This window comes from Fundulus heteroclitus, unplaced genomic scaffold (assembly GCF_011125445.2).
Source record: "Fundulus heteroclitus isolate FHET01 unplaced genomic scaffold, MU-UCD_Fhet_4.1 scaffold_40, whole genome shotgun sequence".
Lineage (NCBI taxonomy): Eukaryota > Metazoa > Chordata > Actinopteri > Cyprinodontiformes > Fundulidae > Fundulus > Fundulus heteroclitus.
The window spans coordinates 3343528-3362783 of NW_023396813.1; the positions used below are offsets into that span (position 1 = coordinate 3343528).

A 19256-nucleotide genomic window follows, 5' to 3' on the forward strand; every position below is an offset into this window, starting at 1 on the left:
TACCCCCAAAATGTTTGTTTGTTTATGTGATGGACGGTTGTACTGGAACTGATTTTTCGATTGCAATGCAAATTGTAATTGACAATAAAATTTGATTGATTGATTGACTGATAGAATTCAGGGTGTTTAATGTATTTTTATCTGCTTCCATCCCTGCTACCCATTAGCACATATTGTGTTGATGCTGGAAAAACTGTAACTGTAAAGTATGAGGATTATCTATCATAAAATCTTACTTATGGAAGGTAATTCCCCAGGATCTGGTTCGTAGTGTCCTTTTATTTGCGCACCCATAAGCTGAGTAAAAGTCAGGCTTCCTGGGACGTAGCTCTGGAAGTTTGCTAACTTTCATTACAAAATTTAACTTATTTATTAAGTTAGAAAATCATTTAATTCAATCAATTGGTCCCATGTAGCCCCTAAAGGGGTGACGTTTTCAGTCAGATGATTTATCTGGAAATCGGGTGAGAATTCACCGGATTCAAAGTGTCTGAAAACAAAGTACCACCTTCCTGAATTGACGTGTATTCTGTCTGACCATAGCTTGGTCTGACCTAAGATGGCCACTATGTGGGCATGCCTCTCATCCAACGATGCGGCGTCTACGTATACATGTATGTGGCCATTTGCAGATGAAAAGACATTTCATCTCAGCGCTGAGTGTCCCAAGCCCGTAACATCATCAGGGACCCCTCACACCCCCACCATGGACTGTTCTCCCTGCTGCCCTCTCGGAAGAGGTTCCACAGCATCCGCTGCAGGTCCACCAGGTTCTGCAAAAGCTTTTTCCCTGTTGCCATCAGACTGTTGAACTGCTGAACTATAAACTATAAACTCTGCACATTAGCATATTTGCACATTTTGCATCACTGCATCTCTATCTAGCATTACAAATGCTGCCGAACTATTAGTTTCTAAATGCGTTCTTGCACAAATGCCCTTTGCACAATCAATTCTGCACATATAAATGGTTTTAAAAATACTCACCTGTACACTCTGACTTCCTCCTGCATTGTTTACATTTCAAGTGTTTACTTTTAAATCACTGCTGCACCTTATACTGTAATTTAATTTACTGTAATTTACAAGCTGTATGTAACGAAATTACGATCTGTACGCACTCTGTGCATACAAAATGACAAATAAAGTTGTCTAAGTCTAATAACATTAAAGGTGCATAGCCCCATTATTTGACATTTATTTATGTCAGTAGCTCACTCTGGGTGCATACAAGGTTTTTATGAAAGATTCTCACGTCCTGCTGGTGTATTAGTTATTATTTTGGTGTTTTATGCTTTGTTTTTGCTCAATATATGTTAGTAAATAAAAACATGTTTATTTACAATATTAACATAAGTGCATTCTGCGCATACGCAGCAGGGGTTAAAACAAGGAAGCGGCTAACAGCTATTAGCATCTCCAGGCGAAACAATAAAGGTTGGTCCAAGAGCCAGTGAAGAAAAGCGCAAAAAAACAAAACAAAACAAAGATTCAAAGTTGGGAATGTCATTGGGAGTACAGTATGAACGCTGGTGTTCACTGAAGTGTAAGTGAAACCTGCTGAGGCTCAGATGTGACCGCAGAGTTGATTGACATGAGTAAATATTCTGATATGAGGTTCTGAAGTTGCTGTAGATCGGCGTATTTAATTAACAAAGGTTGGTGTTCGATTACGCCAAGCTGCCGCTTTATTGCACAGGGTCATGCTCAGTCTGGCATTTCTTACAATTGATTTATAAATTAAGCAAACCTGCATTATGATAGTTCTGCGATATTGCCAACAGATGTCGCCACATCAGTTTATATTTGTCTATCAAGATGGAGGCTTTGTGTATATAACCTTATCTGATCATGATCAAGCAGTTTTTGGTCATTTTTAATAAGCATATTACGTGGCTATATAATTTTGAAGCAAAAACAGCTCTGATATCGGAAGTGTATTGGTACTGGCAGATACCAAAATTCTGGTATCGGAATAGGATCGGAAGTGAAAAAATGAGGATCCGTGCATCCTTAATCTCATATGCTTTATATTTTTTAACATCCATTTTAAAAAAATTATTCTGAAGGTGTGGTGGCTTTCATTTTACCGTGGCGGTGTGACATGATGAATTATATGTAGTGAAAATGTTTGGTTATCTAACATAACCCCAGTTCTTAGAATAATATGAGGGAGGTGTCTCGCTATGGGATGCAGCCTCCTGCAGCCCTGGTAGAAGCATTTATCTCAATCCGCCAATCCTGATTGGCCGGTGAAAGTGCTCGTCTTACGCCACGCCCAGTAGTCCTGTCTACTAAAGCGTGCGCAGATCACGTCACCTCAATTCAACAAGCAAACCTCTTCTCACAGCCCAGCAAGAAGGGTTGTCTGGGGTTATGTTAGATAACCAAACATTCTTTTTCATAATATTCACTCAGTGTCTCGCTATGGGATATGGTAGCTCCCGTATTACCAGACAGCTTATCGAACAAGTACCGGCCGGTGGGGAGGGTCCACAGGTTCAGTTATGACTCTAGGGCCGCATTGGCCATGCACAGTCCAGACACGTCAAGCATGTAGATCCGCACAAAAGTCAGAGGCGAGGACCAACTCGCTGCTGAACAAATGTCCTGAACGGACACTCCCCTAAATAAAGCCCAGGACGCGGCCATCCCGCGGGTAGAGTGTGCACGTAAACCCGCCGAGGGCTGCAGACCCCTGCTTCCATACGCCAAAGCTATAGCCTCTACCACCCAGTGGGCGAGGCGCTGCTTTGTGATCGGCTGTCCCTTACGAGGTTCCACCCAGGAGACAAAGAGCTGATCACTCCTCCTGACATTCTGTGTCCTGTCAATATAAGAGCGTACAGTTTGAACAGGGCACAGCACGTGCGCTCGTTGCTCACCGGGGGAAGTGGAGAATGCCGCCAGCTCGATCGGTGAACAAGAACCAACCACTTTAGGAACAAAAGCTGGGTTGGGCTTCAAAACCATACGCGTGTACCCCGGGGCAACCGGGTACATGCGGGGTTCACAGAAAGCGCATGAATGTCGCTGACTCGTTTAGCACAGGCAAGAGCGAGTAACAGCACTGTCTTAAGAGACAGATGTTTGAGACTGGTCCCCAACAATGGCTCAAATGGGGGCCCTTTGAGCCCCTCCAGAACCACCATCAAATCCCACGGGGGCAGCAAAGGTTTGGAGACAGGAAGAAGCCTGCGCACGCCCCTCATAAACCAAACACCAAAGGGTGTTGGCTCGCCGTTTTGTCCACAAATCCTATACGGCATGCCGGCATAGCTGCCAGATAGACCTTAACCATGGAAAAGGCTTTTCCTTTATCAATCAGGTCCTGAAAAAACGTCAGAATCGCTGGTACAGACCACTGAAAGGGAATGTAGTCCCGTTCAAGACACCACCGCTCAAACAGTCCCCACTTGGAGCTATATAGAGACCTAGTGGAGGGAGCCCTGGCGTTTTGGATGGTATCAACTACACTCTGCGGAAGCCCAGCAGTGGTCAAATTGAGCCACTCACGGGCCAGGCCCACAGCTGCAGTCGCTCCGGGTGCGGGTGGAACACTGCCCCCCCCCCCGCGAGAGCAAGTCCCTGTGCAGTGGCAGCTGCCAAGGCTGGGCGCACAGCATCTGAAATATCTCCGCCAGCCAGTGTAGTGCTGGCCAGTGTGGAGCTACCAGGATCAGCTTGTGTTTGGATGCCCTCACTCTGGCAAGAGTAGGGGGTATCAGGGCCAGTGGGGGGAACGCATAGAGCAGCACGTGCGGCCAAGCCTGCGCTAGTGCGTCTACGCCCAGGGGGGCATTCAGAGTGTTCAGAGAGAAGAACAGCTCGCATTGAGCGTTTACACTGGACGCAAAAAGATCTATCTTGGAGCGGCCATAGCACGCCCATATCTGCTCCATGAACTGCGGATGCAGTGTCCATTCCCCATACATTGGCGCACCCTTGGACAGCAGGTCTGCACCTGTATTCAAGTCTCCCGGTACGTGCGTCGCCCTCAGGGAGAGAAAGTGGCCACTGCTCCAGAGGATCAGATCGCACGCCATATCGTGCAACATACGAGAGCGTAAGCCCCTTTGGCGGTTGATATACGCCACTGTTGTTGTGTTGTCTGTCCTCACCAGGACATGGTGACCCGAGAGGAATGGGAGGAAGTGTCTCAGGGAAAGAGACACAGCCGAGAGTTCGAGAAAGTTTATGTGAAGGCACTGGAGAGCTTGGCTCCAGCCAATAATATAAGAGTAGACCCCGCATCGACCGCTTTCGCCTATGGGCGTGATGAGATTTGGGGGCGCCATCTTCGTGAGGTCAACAGCTCTGCTCAGTGTAATGTGTTGAGGAGGCACAGAATCAATTTGAATCAACTACAACTTGCTGAATATTAAACAAATTTTCATGTTTTTTTTTTTTTTGCTGGGAACTTTAAAACTATAGCTATAAAAACAAAGGGTTCAGCGCATTTAAATAGTCTTAGTGGGGTTAAAGGTAAAAGACTATTCTGATAAATGTATGCTGCAAAGCACAGCTACTGATAAATTTTTTATACACAAATATATACATATACAAACATACACACACACACACACACACACACACACACACACATATACCATTATTATTATTATTTTTATTATATAACTATTATTATTTACATTTGCCTATCTTGTTGAGAATAACTCTTTTAGCACAACACTAGCTTCAAACATTAACAAGTGTAGTGACTACTTGTCCATGAAAGCCAAAAAACTCAAGGCTTAAAGGTGAACAAAACTAAAAGTGACCCAAACAAATCAATTATCTAATTAACCAAATTACTAACAAACAATTGTTTTCTAAACAACCAAATAAAAAACAAAAATCATCTTAAACCAGCAGGTTGAGGTAGCAGGTTGAACGCCTCAAGATGGCAGCTGTAACTTCCATGAAGTTGTGTTGATTAGACTAGGGCTGGACGATATAGAAAAAAAGTTTAGCGATAAAAAAATGATATTGATCGATATCGATAATTGAAAATATTTAAAACCATATTTTATGTGCAGCTCTGCCAGGACATTTTATTGCTAAATGATTTAATTTTAATAAAGAACACAAACACAGAATTCCAATTAAATCTTTATTTAACCAACTTTTTTAACCATAACAGAATTTTTTTTAAAGAAAAATAACTTAAGAGACCTGAGTTATGTTATTAAATACTGACAAAGAATAAACTAAAGTGACCAGTAAAATGACCAAAATAAATATACCAATACCATTTTATCACAAAGAAGGGAGCCCAGTTTAACTGCTATACCTGCTTTGTTTTGGAAGAAGCTCCGTAAGATTTCTCCGAAGATGACACGGAGCTGCGCGGGGCTAAAACGGCTGGCGCTGCTGCGGGTGTGAGCGGCTTACGTGATGAAACAAGTTGGTTACGTTACCAGACTTTGTTTTTACCGGTTCCTTGCAAGTTTTACAAATCACTGTGGTTTATTTCTGTCAGACTGACGAACTAGTAAAACCCCGTTTTGGGACCGTTTCCTCCGCCGCTACTTGCTGCGACATATTCATATGCTCTGTGCTGTGGTTTGAGAGGGCGGCGCTTTGTGACGGCGTGCCTGGGTCCGCGAGTACGATTGGTCGAGAGGAAGTAGTGACTGTAGCATCAACTAATATGATAGGCTGAAAGGAAGGAAGGAAAACTGTCTATCGAAGTTTTATCAACCCTGTTTTTTCCTATCGCGCCACACGCAGTGTCCGAAATTAACTTTGTTATTCACCGGCCAAGTTGGCCGGTAGATGTAAAAATCAACCGGCCAGGCATATTTTTTACCGGCCAAAATATTAATTTTGACCAGACCTCAACTTTTATAAAAATTAAGAGTGAAATTATGTTAATTATGGGGGGCGTGGTTGGGGGCGTGGCTGACTGGAACCTGGAAGAGAAATCTTTGTTTCCTGAATTAAAAAAAAATATATATTGTAGTTGATTATAAAAGACACAATATGAATTATCAGATTCACATCCAGGCGATAAAAAACACTACAGATTATCATTATTCTATCCATGTTGGCCTTATTTGTGAATGAGGCAGAGTTTCATCAAGCCTGTACGGTCAGTGGGGGTTCTAGACCAAATGTAGCAGGGGGGGTCAGGGTGGGGCCAGTGTTTTTTCACAGGGGCACAGAACAAAAGCTTTTTTTTTGGGGGGGGGGGGGGGGGGGGGACTTAACAGGTCAACATTTCATCGTTTAAAATATTAAGTAAGCCAAAGAGCCAATTGTGGCTCTGGAACTGCAGGTTGCAGACCCCTGATCTTTTCTCAATACAGCGGGAGCTTAACGTGAAACAGCTTGATTTTAATTATTGTTATTTTTTTGATATATTTTTTTAATTATTTTGTTATTTTATTATTGGGTAAAACCATAAACGAAAAAAATGCAACTGATCCAAATGACCAGTCAGTCACGTTATCTTTGTCAGCATTTATCATCCTAAGAAATTTAACATCATGTTTTTAGTACAGGGGCCATAACAGGGGCCAGGAACAGTTCTACATGGGCATAGGCCCCTGTTGGCCCCTGTCCAGATCCGCCCCTGTGTATGGTTCAAAATTTTCCCCTCAGCTGCAACACTTAAAGCACTCAGGGTTCACGCTGCGTCTTTACGCTGATCCCGCTGCTGGATTTTACCCTCGTGCGCTGCGCCCCCGATGTTACAGGTTACATGTAACGTGATTTTGCGCACCTGAATTCAAGCGCAACGCACCACGCCCACCGAAGCACCGCTGGTTCTGTGTCGTTAAAAACAAAAGACCATGAAAAACAGTTACCGACTCTCCTACTGACTTTAATTGGGACATTTTGGTACGAGTTGAAGGACATTAAACGTAGCGATTCACGTTTTGAAGGCTGGCCGCTGATAAAAGCACCTTGCTCCGAGAGGGGGCGGGGGAGGCGCAGTAAGAGCGGTGAAGCACAGAGCCGCAGCGCAGGTAGTTAAAAAAAATCAGAATAAATAAGAACGAAACTTATAAACAGACTAATTGGCGTTTTAGACTGAATCTGGTTAGCAGATCTGTTTTCTGATCCAGCGTGCAGCCATGACTGGTTCTGAATGTGAAAGAAGCTGAACCAGCACCGCAGAAGGCGGGTCTAGACTGAGCTCTGGATGGACAGAGCTGTGAACGGATCGTATGGGTTTTGTTATTTTTATGTTACTTTTATTTTATTTGGTACAAACATTTACTCGCCATGTGGCAGCTAGCCCTCTGAAATTCACTCGCCAAACGGGAAATTTACTCGCATTTGGCGACTGGCGAGTGTTAATTTCGGACCCTGGCCACACGTCTATCAATCGATATATATTGTTATTGAATTATCGTCCAGCCCTAGATTAGACCTCAAAATAATTAAATTAAAATCCAAATACACGTAATAGTAAAGTTTAAAAAAAGTCAAAATCATTTCCCAAAATATTCATAAGAAATTTATAAATTGTGCAAAGTATTTTTAATACATTTTATAAAAATCTCCCTCTCGCCACCAGGGGGTGCTGCAGCACCCCCACTTCCCGCGGCCATGCTCTGCAGCGTGTAGCACATGTTGAGAAACGCCCCTGCTTACTGGATTGATTCTTTGACATGGCAACATGCAGAACTCATTTATTACACTTAACTGTTACGTATTTTGCTGTCCAGATCAGCCTGGGTATTTCATATCAATCAACGAAAACGAAACATTCTGGAACCAGGGGCCCCGTTCTTTGTATGTTGCTTAAAACATCCGAGATCAAGTGACACATCCAAGATGATTTCATCCGGCTAATAATGATCCGGCTAATTGGGGTCTTCGAACACACCTGTTTATGATTAGCATGGCTGGATTGAGTTATCTGAGATAACTGCGCGTTCATGCATCTGTTTAAAAGGGGAAATGTATCGATAGTAGAAACAATGATCAGCAACGCTGCTATTGGCTGTTCAGCGTGGCCAAAGAACGCCCACAGTTTTTCTCCGAAGCAGAACACCATCTTTTAATGGAAGGTTATGCCGAATTTGAGTCATTAATTAAAACGACAGGTAACACCTCAAAGTCTGCTAAAGCCAGGAGAGAGGGCTGGCAAAAAGTAGCAGACAAATTAATGCGTAAATACTGTCCATGGTAGATGTTTCTATCATCTACCATACAGTATGAATTTTTGCTTTTTAATAATTTCATATTTACTTTGTTCTTTTATGTCAGAGCCTCCACGGGACCCACTAGAACATGGGGACAAGTAAAAGAATATTCTACAAAATGATAGCCTAATTATTATACTTTATTGTAAAAAGCCACTTGTTATGTCAAGAGATCCAAATTTCGGTGTCATTCCTTAGACACTGGAAGTAAAGGACGCGCGCAAACTGGGAATTTTAGCAAAAACAAAATTCTTTATCTATAAAAAATTAAGTTCTTCCTTTTCCAAGTCATACACAGTTTACACGGTAAAACTGTATTGCTCCGTGTCTAGATAATCCATCCATAGTTTTTTCTAATACAATATACAGCTCGACAGGAAGCAAGCCTTTCAAAGTAAAACTAAACTTCACAATAAAATGGCCTGAACAAATCTTCTTACTGAATACGACAAAAATAAAAAGCAAACCATCATACAAATAACAGCCACGAAAAAAATTTCTCTACAATTACACTGTCGCGCTGCGCTAAAGGATCCTGTACGCGATTATAATTCGAAAAACTCTGCAAATTATTCTTGCACCTTCCGCTACAGGTATCTGTCGTAAAAATGGACATGGCTACGACAGACTTCCCTATCTCCTCCACTTATACAGCTGCGATCTAATCCTGTTTACATGAAATAAACCTGCTCTCGAGCAGGTTTAAGATGGCGCACATGTTGCTATGACAGCAAGTCAAAGATGAGTTTCGAAGAACCAAACGATCCAAGATCATGCCAAATCGTCAACAATCAAATCCAGTTGAGTTAGCGACGTACGAAGAACGGGCCCCTGGTCTGTATCTACACACAGAGAATCGATTGGTGTTGCTATTTCCCCCCTTTTAGACTCATGCTTAAATAAGCCAGCAGACACCCAGCCAGTACGTTTCGAAGCGGGCATGTAGCTCTCCGCCACTTGGTTCACTCACAGGAAGTCGGTTTGAGAAACTTTAACACAGAAAACAACGAGCCAATACTTTCTAAAGCAAACCGCAGCCTGTAGTTAATGAAATGTGCTTGGCTGGAAAAGTGAACAACTAAAGATGGATAGTAAGCGTGAAGAAAGACATGGGCGTCAAAGCTGGAGAAACTCGGTCGCAGAACACTGAAAGTTCAGAATGCATTTCAAAACACCCGGAAGTTTGGTGTCTTCAGCAGTTAAAACGCTACTGGTTATAAGGGTGCAGGTCAGCTCATTTTAACCCAAGCAAAAAGTTAGGTTTTCGCCTTACCCGGAGCTATGAACAGTTCCTCTGAGGTACAGTAGTACAGAAACACGCCCTTTGGGCCAGACAAAGACCGGAGGAGACAACGCCGCTGACTCACACAGCAGCGCTGGGACAATGGCCACTGCATCTGGTCGGCAAGGGTACATCTATAATACTTACAAATCTGGAAAGGGTCGGCTTCGCTGTAGCCCTTTGTTACTTCCGGTTTACATTTAAAGAAGTACAACACTAATTGAAACTAAATAAAGAACAAAGTAAATGTCCAAATCACTTCCTTACTTGTATCATTGTGTTTGGGCAACAGGTTACTTTTTTACTCCCCACCCCAGAAAAGTTTGATTGCTCTTCATAGTTTATTTGTGCCATCAACTACACATGTATTTGCCATTAACTCCAGGCGTTTTTTTACCTTTATTTGCTGGAGGCCATAGGCAAATCATAATAACAAAGCAAATTAATCCTGTTGAGATGTTCATTTTAATTTAGTTTTATTATTGTTGTACTTGTTCTGGTGTTTTCATGCTCTATATTTCCAGTGTCTAGGTCCCAGGATGGATTTACTGTCTCAGTTGGGGGGACATTTAAGGTATCCAATCCTCAATGTCTCCAGCTGTGGGTGTGACCGCTGGAAGGCTCAGTCTACAGCTTACTGGGTGTTCGGATCACATCAGTCACACCATTTTGAGTGTCAGGGCATTCTCTACTAGCCTGCAATATGCAAACAGATGATGTCTTTTGGTCAGTGGTGTTCTGCCCCCAATAATAATCCAATTTTCTGCAGGGGGCCTACTATTCTTGAGTTTCTCCAATCCCTTCTTGATAAGAGCTACTGTCTTTTGACACTTAAGGTATATGTTGCACCAATTATATATTATCACGCTGTGCTCCTAGGTTGCATTCACTACTGGTTCCACAAGCACAAATTTGGGATCAGCCCTTGGTTCTCAAACCTCTGTGCCATCCATCTGACTTACTGTGGATGGGGAAATCTCACTGATTTTCCTTGGCCACATCACCCTCCTGTAGAGCATTAACTGGTAGCACCAGACCTTGTAAGGCCCAGGGAGTTGGCTCTGATTGATTCTTGCCACGCCTTCTGTTAGCTTTCTCATGACTATATTCCCCATCTGACAGCTTGGCAGTATACCCCCCCCCCCCCCAGGCTTTTCATGGGTTGTTATGCATGTACTTTCCAGCCGAATGTGTGCTACAGCACCCTCTATCTTCCTTATTTACCAATTTGAACCCAGCAGATTGCACCGAGTCTTGAAAAGCTGCATACACTCGTCATGAAAGAGTATAGAGCCAAGGTGGACAGTTGTCTGCATGGCTTTACAGGTGGATGAGGAAATAAGGACTGTGAGGTTACGGTTACATATTTTGAATTATTTTCAGGAGAAATACATACATTAGTAAAAATCAAGTGTCCTAAAGGTCATTGTTTTTATTTAGCAAATCATTCTTTAAAATGGTATTTCCTCAAATAATGTTTTATCTAACTTGGAATTGCATTGTGAATGGGTTGATCACATATCAAAGGTTTACCTAAATTACTTAAGCTAATTTGACCTCATTCCATATTCCTTAAGATGAACTCTTGTTCTATAACTTAGATCAGCAGTGAACCCACCATTCACTGAAACATTCTTATGGTGATGGTTTACAACTATCTTTATTTTTTTGTGTGTACATAGTTGTTTAGTTTCTTTAATCTTAATTTTGCTTATGTCATAGTCGTAGTTTAGGCTCTGTTTTGGGTACCTTCTTGTATGTTTTCTGTTATTATTTGTGTTCTGTCTTAGTCCAGGGGCCCGTTCTTCGTACTTGGTAACTCTGTTAGCTGGATTTGATTGTCGACCCCGACGAGGCAAAGTCAGACATGGGCGTCACGGTGGGCGACCCAGACGAGGCAGAGCTAGATGCGGGCGTCGCGGTGGGCGACCCCGGCGGCGAAGTAGCAGAGTCTGATGTGGCCAGCGGTGGAAAAGTTCCCTGGAAGACAAGCGGCTATCATCTAAGGGCGAAGCAGGACCACAGTACACAGGTGTCACAGGACTAGAGGCTACGGAGGTCGCAGTACTAGAGGCTACGGAGGTCGCAGGACTAGAGGCTACAGAGGTCGCAGGACTAGAGGCTACAGAGGTCGCAGGACTTGAGGCTACAGAGGTCGCAGGACTAGAGGCTACAGAGGTCACAAGACCCTGAGCAGGATCTGGGTCTTTGGCTGCCGGCTGAGCAGGATCTGGGTCTTTGGCTGCCGGCTGAGCAGGATCTGGGTCTTTGGCTGCCGGCTGAGCAGGATCTGGGTCTTTGGCTGCCGGCTGAGCAGGATCTGGGTCTTTGGCTGCCGGCTGAGCAGGATCTGGGTCTTTGGCTGCCGGCTGAGCAGGATCTGGGTCTTTGGCTGCCGGCTGAGCAGGATCTGGGTCTTTGGCTGCCGGCTGAGCAGGATCTGGGTCTTTGGCTGCCGGCTGAGCAGGATCTGGGTCTTTGGCTGCCGGCTGAGCAGGATCTGGGTCTTTGGCTGCCGGCTGAGCAGGATCTGGGTCTTTGGCTGCCGGCTGAGCAGGATCTGGGTCTTTGGCTGCCGGCTGAGCAGGATCTGGGTCTTTGGCTGCGAGCTGAGCAGGATCTGCGTCTTTGGCTGCGAGCTGAGCAGGATCTGGGTCTTTGGCTGCGAGCTGAGCAGGATCTGGGTCTTTGGCTGCCGGCTGAGCAGGATCTGGGTCTTTGGCTGCCGGCTGAGCAGGATCTGGGTCTTTGGCTGCCGGCTGAGCAGGATCTGGGTCTTTGGCTGCGAGCTGAGCAGGATCTGGGTCTTTGGCTGCGGTAGGTCGACCGAGGAACAAGTCATCCCTGTCCCCATAGAAAAAATCCCACACCTGAGACTTGTGGACTCGAGGAGCTTCGGCCAGACTCTCCTGATCGACCATCACAGCCACCACACCCGTTCGAAACGCCAAGGGAACTGAGGTGGCTTCGGTCCCAGTCAAAGTGACTGCGGTGGCTTCTTCAGGCAGGATCTCAGGGAGTGCTGTGACGGAAATCCTATGCCGGCGAGCTCGCCGTCTGCGCTGGGAGGAACTGGGCGGCAAGGTTGAGGTTTCCGCCGACGATGAGGCAATGGGAGCTGAGTCAGAGACTATGGCGGCCTTAGCAGCAGCAGCGGTCGGATCAGCAGGCGCAGCAGAAACAACTGACGTGGAGGAGACAGAGGTAGCAGCACTGGGAGCAGCCACTAAAAGCTTCACCCAAGGAGCCAGCTGAGTGTCGTGGATGTGGTGACAGAGACGACGGGGAACGAGACGGCTTCTGCTCTGGCTCGCTGGGGCAGCCGCAACGCCGTCGGACCGACTCACCAGGGACGTGGAGTTGACGTCAGCTCCAGGCGGAGGGATAGCAGCAGTGCCAACCAGCTTAGCCTCAGGTTGAGCAGTAGGCGTGTTCTGGCATCGACGAGCCCGGCGTCTGCGTCAAGAGGAGCCGGGCGGTGAGAGAGTGGCTGCAGCTGACTATGAGGAAGTGGGAACAGCATTGGCAGCAGCAACGGTGGAAGCGGCAGGAATGGAGGAGGCAGCAGTGGTGGAAAACGAGGGTCTGGGAGGAGGAGCTCGGCCGAATAGCTGAGCCACAGCAGCCTCGTTGTTCCACTCGAGCTCCACCATCAGCCCTGTCTCTTGAAAAAGAGGAAGGAGCTCAGTTTGACTTGTCCACAGCTTGCGTACCTGGGCGACCGTGCCTACCCGCCTCCAAGGTGGACTGAGCGAGGCGAGGTTCTTCAAAACGGCCCGGGACTGGGCTATGAGTTGCTCCGCTGCGCTGTTGCCTGAGAGCGGAGCAACATCCTTCTCGCCAGTTCCTGCATGGAGGCTCTGTGTGGGTGTCGGGTTCATGTGGTCGGTTCGTTCTGTCACGTTTTGTAGACTGAACCCGAACACAACCACAGCAGAGTATAATTTAACAGTTTATTGAAGTTTGTGGATAATGTAGGAAGGAACCAAGAGTCTGTGCAGAGCTGAAGCAGGAGGATGGTGAAGGCAGGAACTGGCAAGCGGGACGGAGCCAGGGCACGGAGGCAGCAGAACCAGAAGCACAGCAGAATGGAGACTTGAAACCAGGTTGGACTCATAGCACGACAGAATGGAGACTTGGAACCAGGCTACAGCAGGCGGGCGGAGAATGGAGGAACTCGGACTGGATGAGATGAGCAGCAGAAACAAAGGTAAACAGGCAAACAGAACGAACCGACGAGGAATGACAGAATGCAGTGAGCTTAAATAGTGAGGCTGACAGGTGTGCTGAATACTGACTAATTAGTAGCTGACAGGTGTGGAGGATTACTGAACCGGAGACTGGAGTTGAATGTAAGGTGCAAAGTGTCCGAGTCTGTGCATGGTGCAGCAGACAGGCTGAATCATGACAGCAGGCTTATTTCATGATTTCATAATCGGGGTTTATCCAGCCAGACTTTGATAATGATGTTGTTCCACAAGACTGAGAGAGTCCAGCATCATCCACTCTGCTGGTAAGCAGTCAGCACAGTGTACTTCCTGAAGATGACTCAGCTCTGGCCAATCAGCTGTCTGATCATGCACGCTGTTCAATAGTACTGAGAGGACCGCTCCAGGTGAAGAACAGCATCTTGCCAAGAAATGGAGACGGGAGCAGATTTACTTCCAGCTATCATTTCATTCAAATGAAAAATGGAGAACAGATAAGCAGATCATGGTTTGTCTACTAGAAAAAGGGACAAAAGAAAACATAGAGGAAAACAACAAGAAAAGGGAGGTACAAAAGGTAGAAAAAATAATGTATGTCTATTTTAATAAAATTTCTGTATCTGTATAATGGGTCTGTTTTATGTGTTGTCTTCACAATTCAGAGGGCCCCATGCCTTTCTTTGCCTAGGGCCCCAAATTTCCTAAATCCGCCCATGGTTTGGGAACAGGTAAAAGTGTTATGTAAAACCGCGCAAAGGGGGGGATGTCATTCCAATTAACTACACTATAAAAAAGTGTAATGTGATCATTAACTCATACCAACATATTTTATATTAACTAAAGATTTAGACGTTTTTTACTTTCACAATTGGTTGAAATGACTGTACCAGCCATTTGGATTATACTTCATTAATGCAGCAACAAATAATGTTTTCATTTATGTTAGGTTTAAACACCAAACATCTTATTCAGCAACCTGCACAAAGAAGACACAGAGAATCAGTTAAATTGATCTTGCAAGGAGAGTGCTCGGAGACCGTTCAGTTTACAATCCTCCAAACCACTCTGAAGCAGTCTCCGCTCGCCAGGCTTTTTATTGAAAATTGGAACGCCCTAGTTACACAGGATTTCAACTGCTGAGGGAAGGGGAACAAACCAGTTGAAATCTATTAGGCAGGGAACCAATACACAACAACAGCATTCATTGTTATGGGAGTAACTTCTTTATCTTCCACAGGCAGCTGCAAGATACAATTGGGTGCAACCTGCAACTGCTCGCATGCTTGTGTTCTGATATAAGGAGAAATAACACTTCAGTAATAAGTATAATATAATATTGTAAATGGTCAAGAATGTTATTAGTAAAATATAAGATTGCATAGTGATTTAGTTGTTATAAGTGAAACATAATATAACTAGAATATAGATTAAAAGTAGAATAACTATAATAAATCCAACATTACCCTCCTGTTTATTCACTTTAAGCTATGTTTCATCCTTTATTGGTCTCTTCTTGTCAGATTTTCAACCATAAATTCATTCACAACTTAAAGGTTACACCCAGAGGTCGTCACAGTCGTCGGGATCAGGATACAGGTCTGGAAAATTAAGAGATGTCTCTTCGTCTTCATTTTCAGAATCAGCTGGTGATTTTTTAGTTGCAAGCAGCGCATACATTTCCTCTTTTACGGGCTGTATGGCTGTTGTTATCACTCTAGTGCACAATGTTCTTATACACTGAATACAACAACATCCACATAAGGTCAGAATAGCTGCAAACACAGCAATAGACATTAAAATTGATACCACTAGCTGTTTGTATTTTCCAAACACTTCTCCAAAGCCATCCCACATAGATGTATCAACTCCAGAATGGTCTTTCATTTTGCTGTTTAAGGAACGGAGGCCTTCTAGGGCCTTTGTCAAGCTGCCATCTGCCGCAGTATTATTTGGAATAAAGGTACAACACTGTTCTCCAAAGATGGCACAGACACCTCCTTTTTCTGCTAGGAGCATATCAACAGCAATTCTGTTCTGGAAAGCCATTATAGAGGTAGCTGACAGTTGTTCATGGATGGCTGCAAAAACTTGTTCTGTTTTATTACCTAATCTCTGAACGTTATAATGGATGTAGTTGATTCTGTCTACGTTTTTATTTATAGTGCACCACCAACAAATAAAAGATTCAAATCCTGCTGCAATCTGATTTACGATTTTGTACTCATCTGGAACTCCGCGGGGAACTCCTATGCTATCAATATAAGTTGGATCGTCCTCACTCCAACCTTGTACTGCTCTCTTGTTTCTTTTTTGCCAAGTGTGTGGAAAAACACTTTTCACCGCGGTCAATAATTCCCGTACTGTAAGTGGAGTTATAGAAACTGGCAAAATCAATGTCACAGATGCACAAAGGCCAATGGTGTTATAAGGGAGTTTGTCAAACAATCTATTATCACCACACCACCACCAGATGTCACTACGTGCTACAGGTTTGAAAGTTATGTTTACTGAAAGTATTTCTGTACACTGGGTCTCATTTAACTTTCCTAATTTTTTGCCTGATCCAGTTCTATTTACACATGTGAAGTTACCTGGAGCCACATGTTTTGAAAACAGCGGTTTTCCTTTATCTTCAGTAGTTAGAGGGTAAATAGTGTCCCAGAATGTACAGTTTCCAGAAGGCACTGTGTTATTCATTATTTCAGTCAGACATTCAGGAGTCATTGTTGCTGGTACAACCTGTAGCAAGGGTCTGGGACCCATACAAACTAAACAACCTGTGGATACAGTATGAGCAGCTTGTTCCACCATTAAAAGCCAATTATTACTTTTTCCGGACATTCCTGTGGTAATTTTGAACCAATCATCTGCAGTAGGATCTACATATATGTGTGGAGTTATTGGAGAGACAGTTTTTTGTCCTAAAGTAACTTCAGGCATCATTATTGTTGTCAGGTTTGGGCAGAAAAACAAGGTAATGCACGGATCTGTCTGGTGAGGGCGCCAAATACACAGGGCTAAACCATGACAGGGAGGATCTTTAAATTTTCTGAAACTGGCTGGTTTTCCAAAAGGTTTATGGGTGGTATTTATTGTCAGGAAAATAGTATTACTGGCATCAGTTAGTTTCACCTTTCCTTTCCACTGTCTGGCAATGTTACTCGTACCATATGTGTTTTGTCTCCACGTATGATCTGTTGTCTCAAACACATTTTCCCAATTGTGCCCTGTCTGTTTCATTCCTGTGCCATCTAAATACCATTTGTAACCTTTCCAATCAGAAGCTTTGTAACCTCCTATCTTGAATTGGTCTTTATTAAAACTAATCACAGTCCGGATCTTATTATTCTGATAACAAAAATATAGCTCTGCAGTTCTTTTGTCATCTTTCGACTCTTTACATGGATTTTGTAATAGTTTCATAATTTGGGAAGGTTTAGGATTGTAGTGGCCCACTCTTCTTGGTTCTCTGGCTCTTTTAGTTCCATGAGGAATTTGAGCTTCCCATAGCCATATAACTACTGCTGCCACGGTTAGGATGGCTATCCCCAACCACACAAGTCTTTTCCCTTTTTCAGTTAGCATTCTGTTTGCAGATTGAAATCCTTCCTAAAGACCCCTCGGCAGAGGTGTGGACAATCTTCACCGATTTGAGACGATTGTATACTAGAAATACAACCCCCTTTGTACAACGGACTTACTCTGAGGGTCGTTGAAGAATTACAATACTACAACAGATACCACAAAGCAATCACTAGGAGGCAGACTAATACAGTCAAATTGAATGCAATAATGGAAATTGTGACTTAAGTTATGTTTAATGATTCTTTTGCAATGTGTTAAGTGAATCCATGTGCTCCGCTCTGCAATCTTTACAGCAGTTCCAGTGGTCAGCAAAACCTGGAAAGGTCCTTCCCACTTAGGTGCATGCCAATGTTTCATCTTTATGCTTTTTATCAGAACCCAGTCCCCTGGTTCAACTAACTGGTTTTCTTGTGGAGACACAGAAGTTGTAACACTGTCAGTTTGTTCTGTCACTTGTTTCTGTTTTTCCAGCATTTTTCTCATATAGTCTGCTAGAGTGCTTTCATCGTCAGTTTCCCATTTGTTCTCAAAATAGGGCAGTCTATATGGTTTACCAAACACCATTTCATAGGGTGTCAGGCCATTTGTGCTAGTAATGTTTATGTGCAGTTTAACAAGGTCTAGGCACTGAGTCCACGGCCTTTCTGTTTCTTCCATGCACTTTCTTAGTCTGTTCTTTATTGTTCCGTTAGTTCTCTCAACTAAGCCCGCACTCTGAGGATGATATGAACAATGGTTTTTTAAGTCTATATGAAAGGCTTGGCCTATTTTAACAATGATTTGGTTCACAAAATGTGATCCATTATCACTGTAGATTTTTTTTCTGGTATCCCATAGCGAGGGATAATGTCTTTACATAAAGCTGTTGCCACTGTTAACGCATCTGGATGTTTTGTGGGAAATAGTTCTATCCATTTGGAAAATGAATCAACTATTCCCAGAAAAAATTTTTATTCCCTTCACTAGGACTTAATTCAATTAAGTCCATGTGTAGATGTTGAAACGGATAATCAGGTTTTGGAAACTGACCTCTTTTTGGTCTCAGGTTCCCCTGAGCATTGTTTTTTGCACATATCAGACATGATCTACAAAAATTATTTGAATAAGAATTAAACCCATAGGGTGTGTATACTTTGTTTATTAACCCCACTATCCCTCCTGTTGAGACATGGGACTTCCCATGGCTCAAAATTGCTGCCCATTTATAGAGATTTATTTCTTGTTGTGGGGCCTGGTTTTGCATTTCCCTTAAAACATCATGAGTTAAAGGCTCAGGGTCCATAGAAAGTGTGCACACGAAAGTGTCTGTCATTGCAGCTGTTTTGGCAGTCTCGTCTGCAAAAGCATTTCCTTTAGAAATAGGGTCAGTTTTATTTGTGTGTGTACGGCTCGAAGGAGTTCTTTTAACAAATTTGCATGAGTTACTGGTTTTCCAGTCGATATTATCATGTCTCTATTTTTCCAATGTTGGGCAAATGTGTGTGTGGTTGCAAAGGCATACAGGCTGTCAGTGTAAATGGTTACTTTTTTTTTTTTTTCCTTTCATGAGTTTACAGGCCTCAGTCAAGGCCACTAATTCTGCAGCTTGGGCAGAGTAGTGTTGTGGCAAAGAAAAAGCTTTTAGTACTGTGTCAGCGGTCACTACAGAGTAGCCAGTTGTTTTGCCTTTGTCATCCTTTTTGGATGAGCCATCTACAAACAATGTTTCTCCCTCAGTCAGGGGAACGTCCTTCAGATCAGCCCTGCTTTTGGCTGTCTGTTCGGCTAAAGCTTGACAGTCATGATGCTCGCCATCAAATTATCTAATTTAGAGAATGTGTTTACATTAAAGAAATACTTTGGGATCTGCCCTTTAATTTTTTCCAAATCCTTTTTTGTTCCTGTTGATTTCTGTCGCTCTGCAAAGTTTAACTTCTGTGGTAAAACAATTTAAACCAGTAACATTCTTCATAAATTCTTAAACATCAGCAACTCCATCTGAGGATAACTGTAAAACTGATACATGACTAGACGTAGGGCTGA

General features: G+C 43.7%; 1 protein-coding gene across 2 annotated transcripts in view; it reads right to left on the reverse strand.

Moving 5' to 3' along the window:
• The window catches only part of ppm1f (protein phosphatase, Mg2+/Mn2+ dependent, 1F), a 44047-nt gene extending 34439 nt beyond the window's left edge, over positions 1-9608 (reverse strand). The window contains exon 1 of one of the 2 annotated variants that reach the window (XM_036131018.1): positions 9589-9608. Coding sequence is in view for 1 of the 2 variants with exons in the window: in XM_036131015.1 (XP_035986908.1) it covers positions 9433-9556 (124 nt within the window). In the remaining variant the exon portion in view is untranslated. The other variant, XM_036131015.1, reaches the window with a different exon arrangement.
• Positions 9609-19256: the final 9648 nt, after the last annotated feature.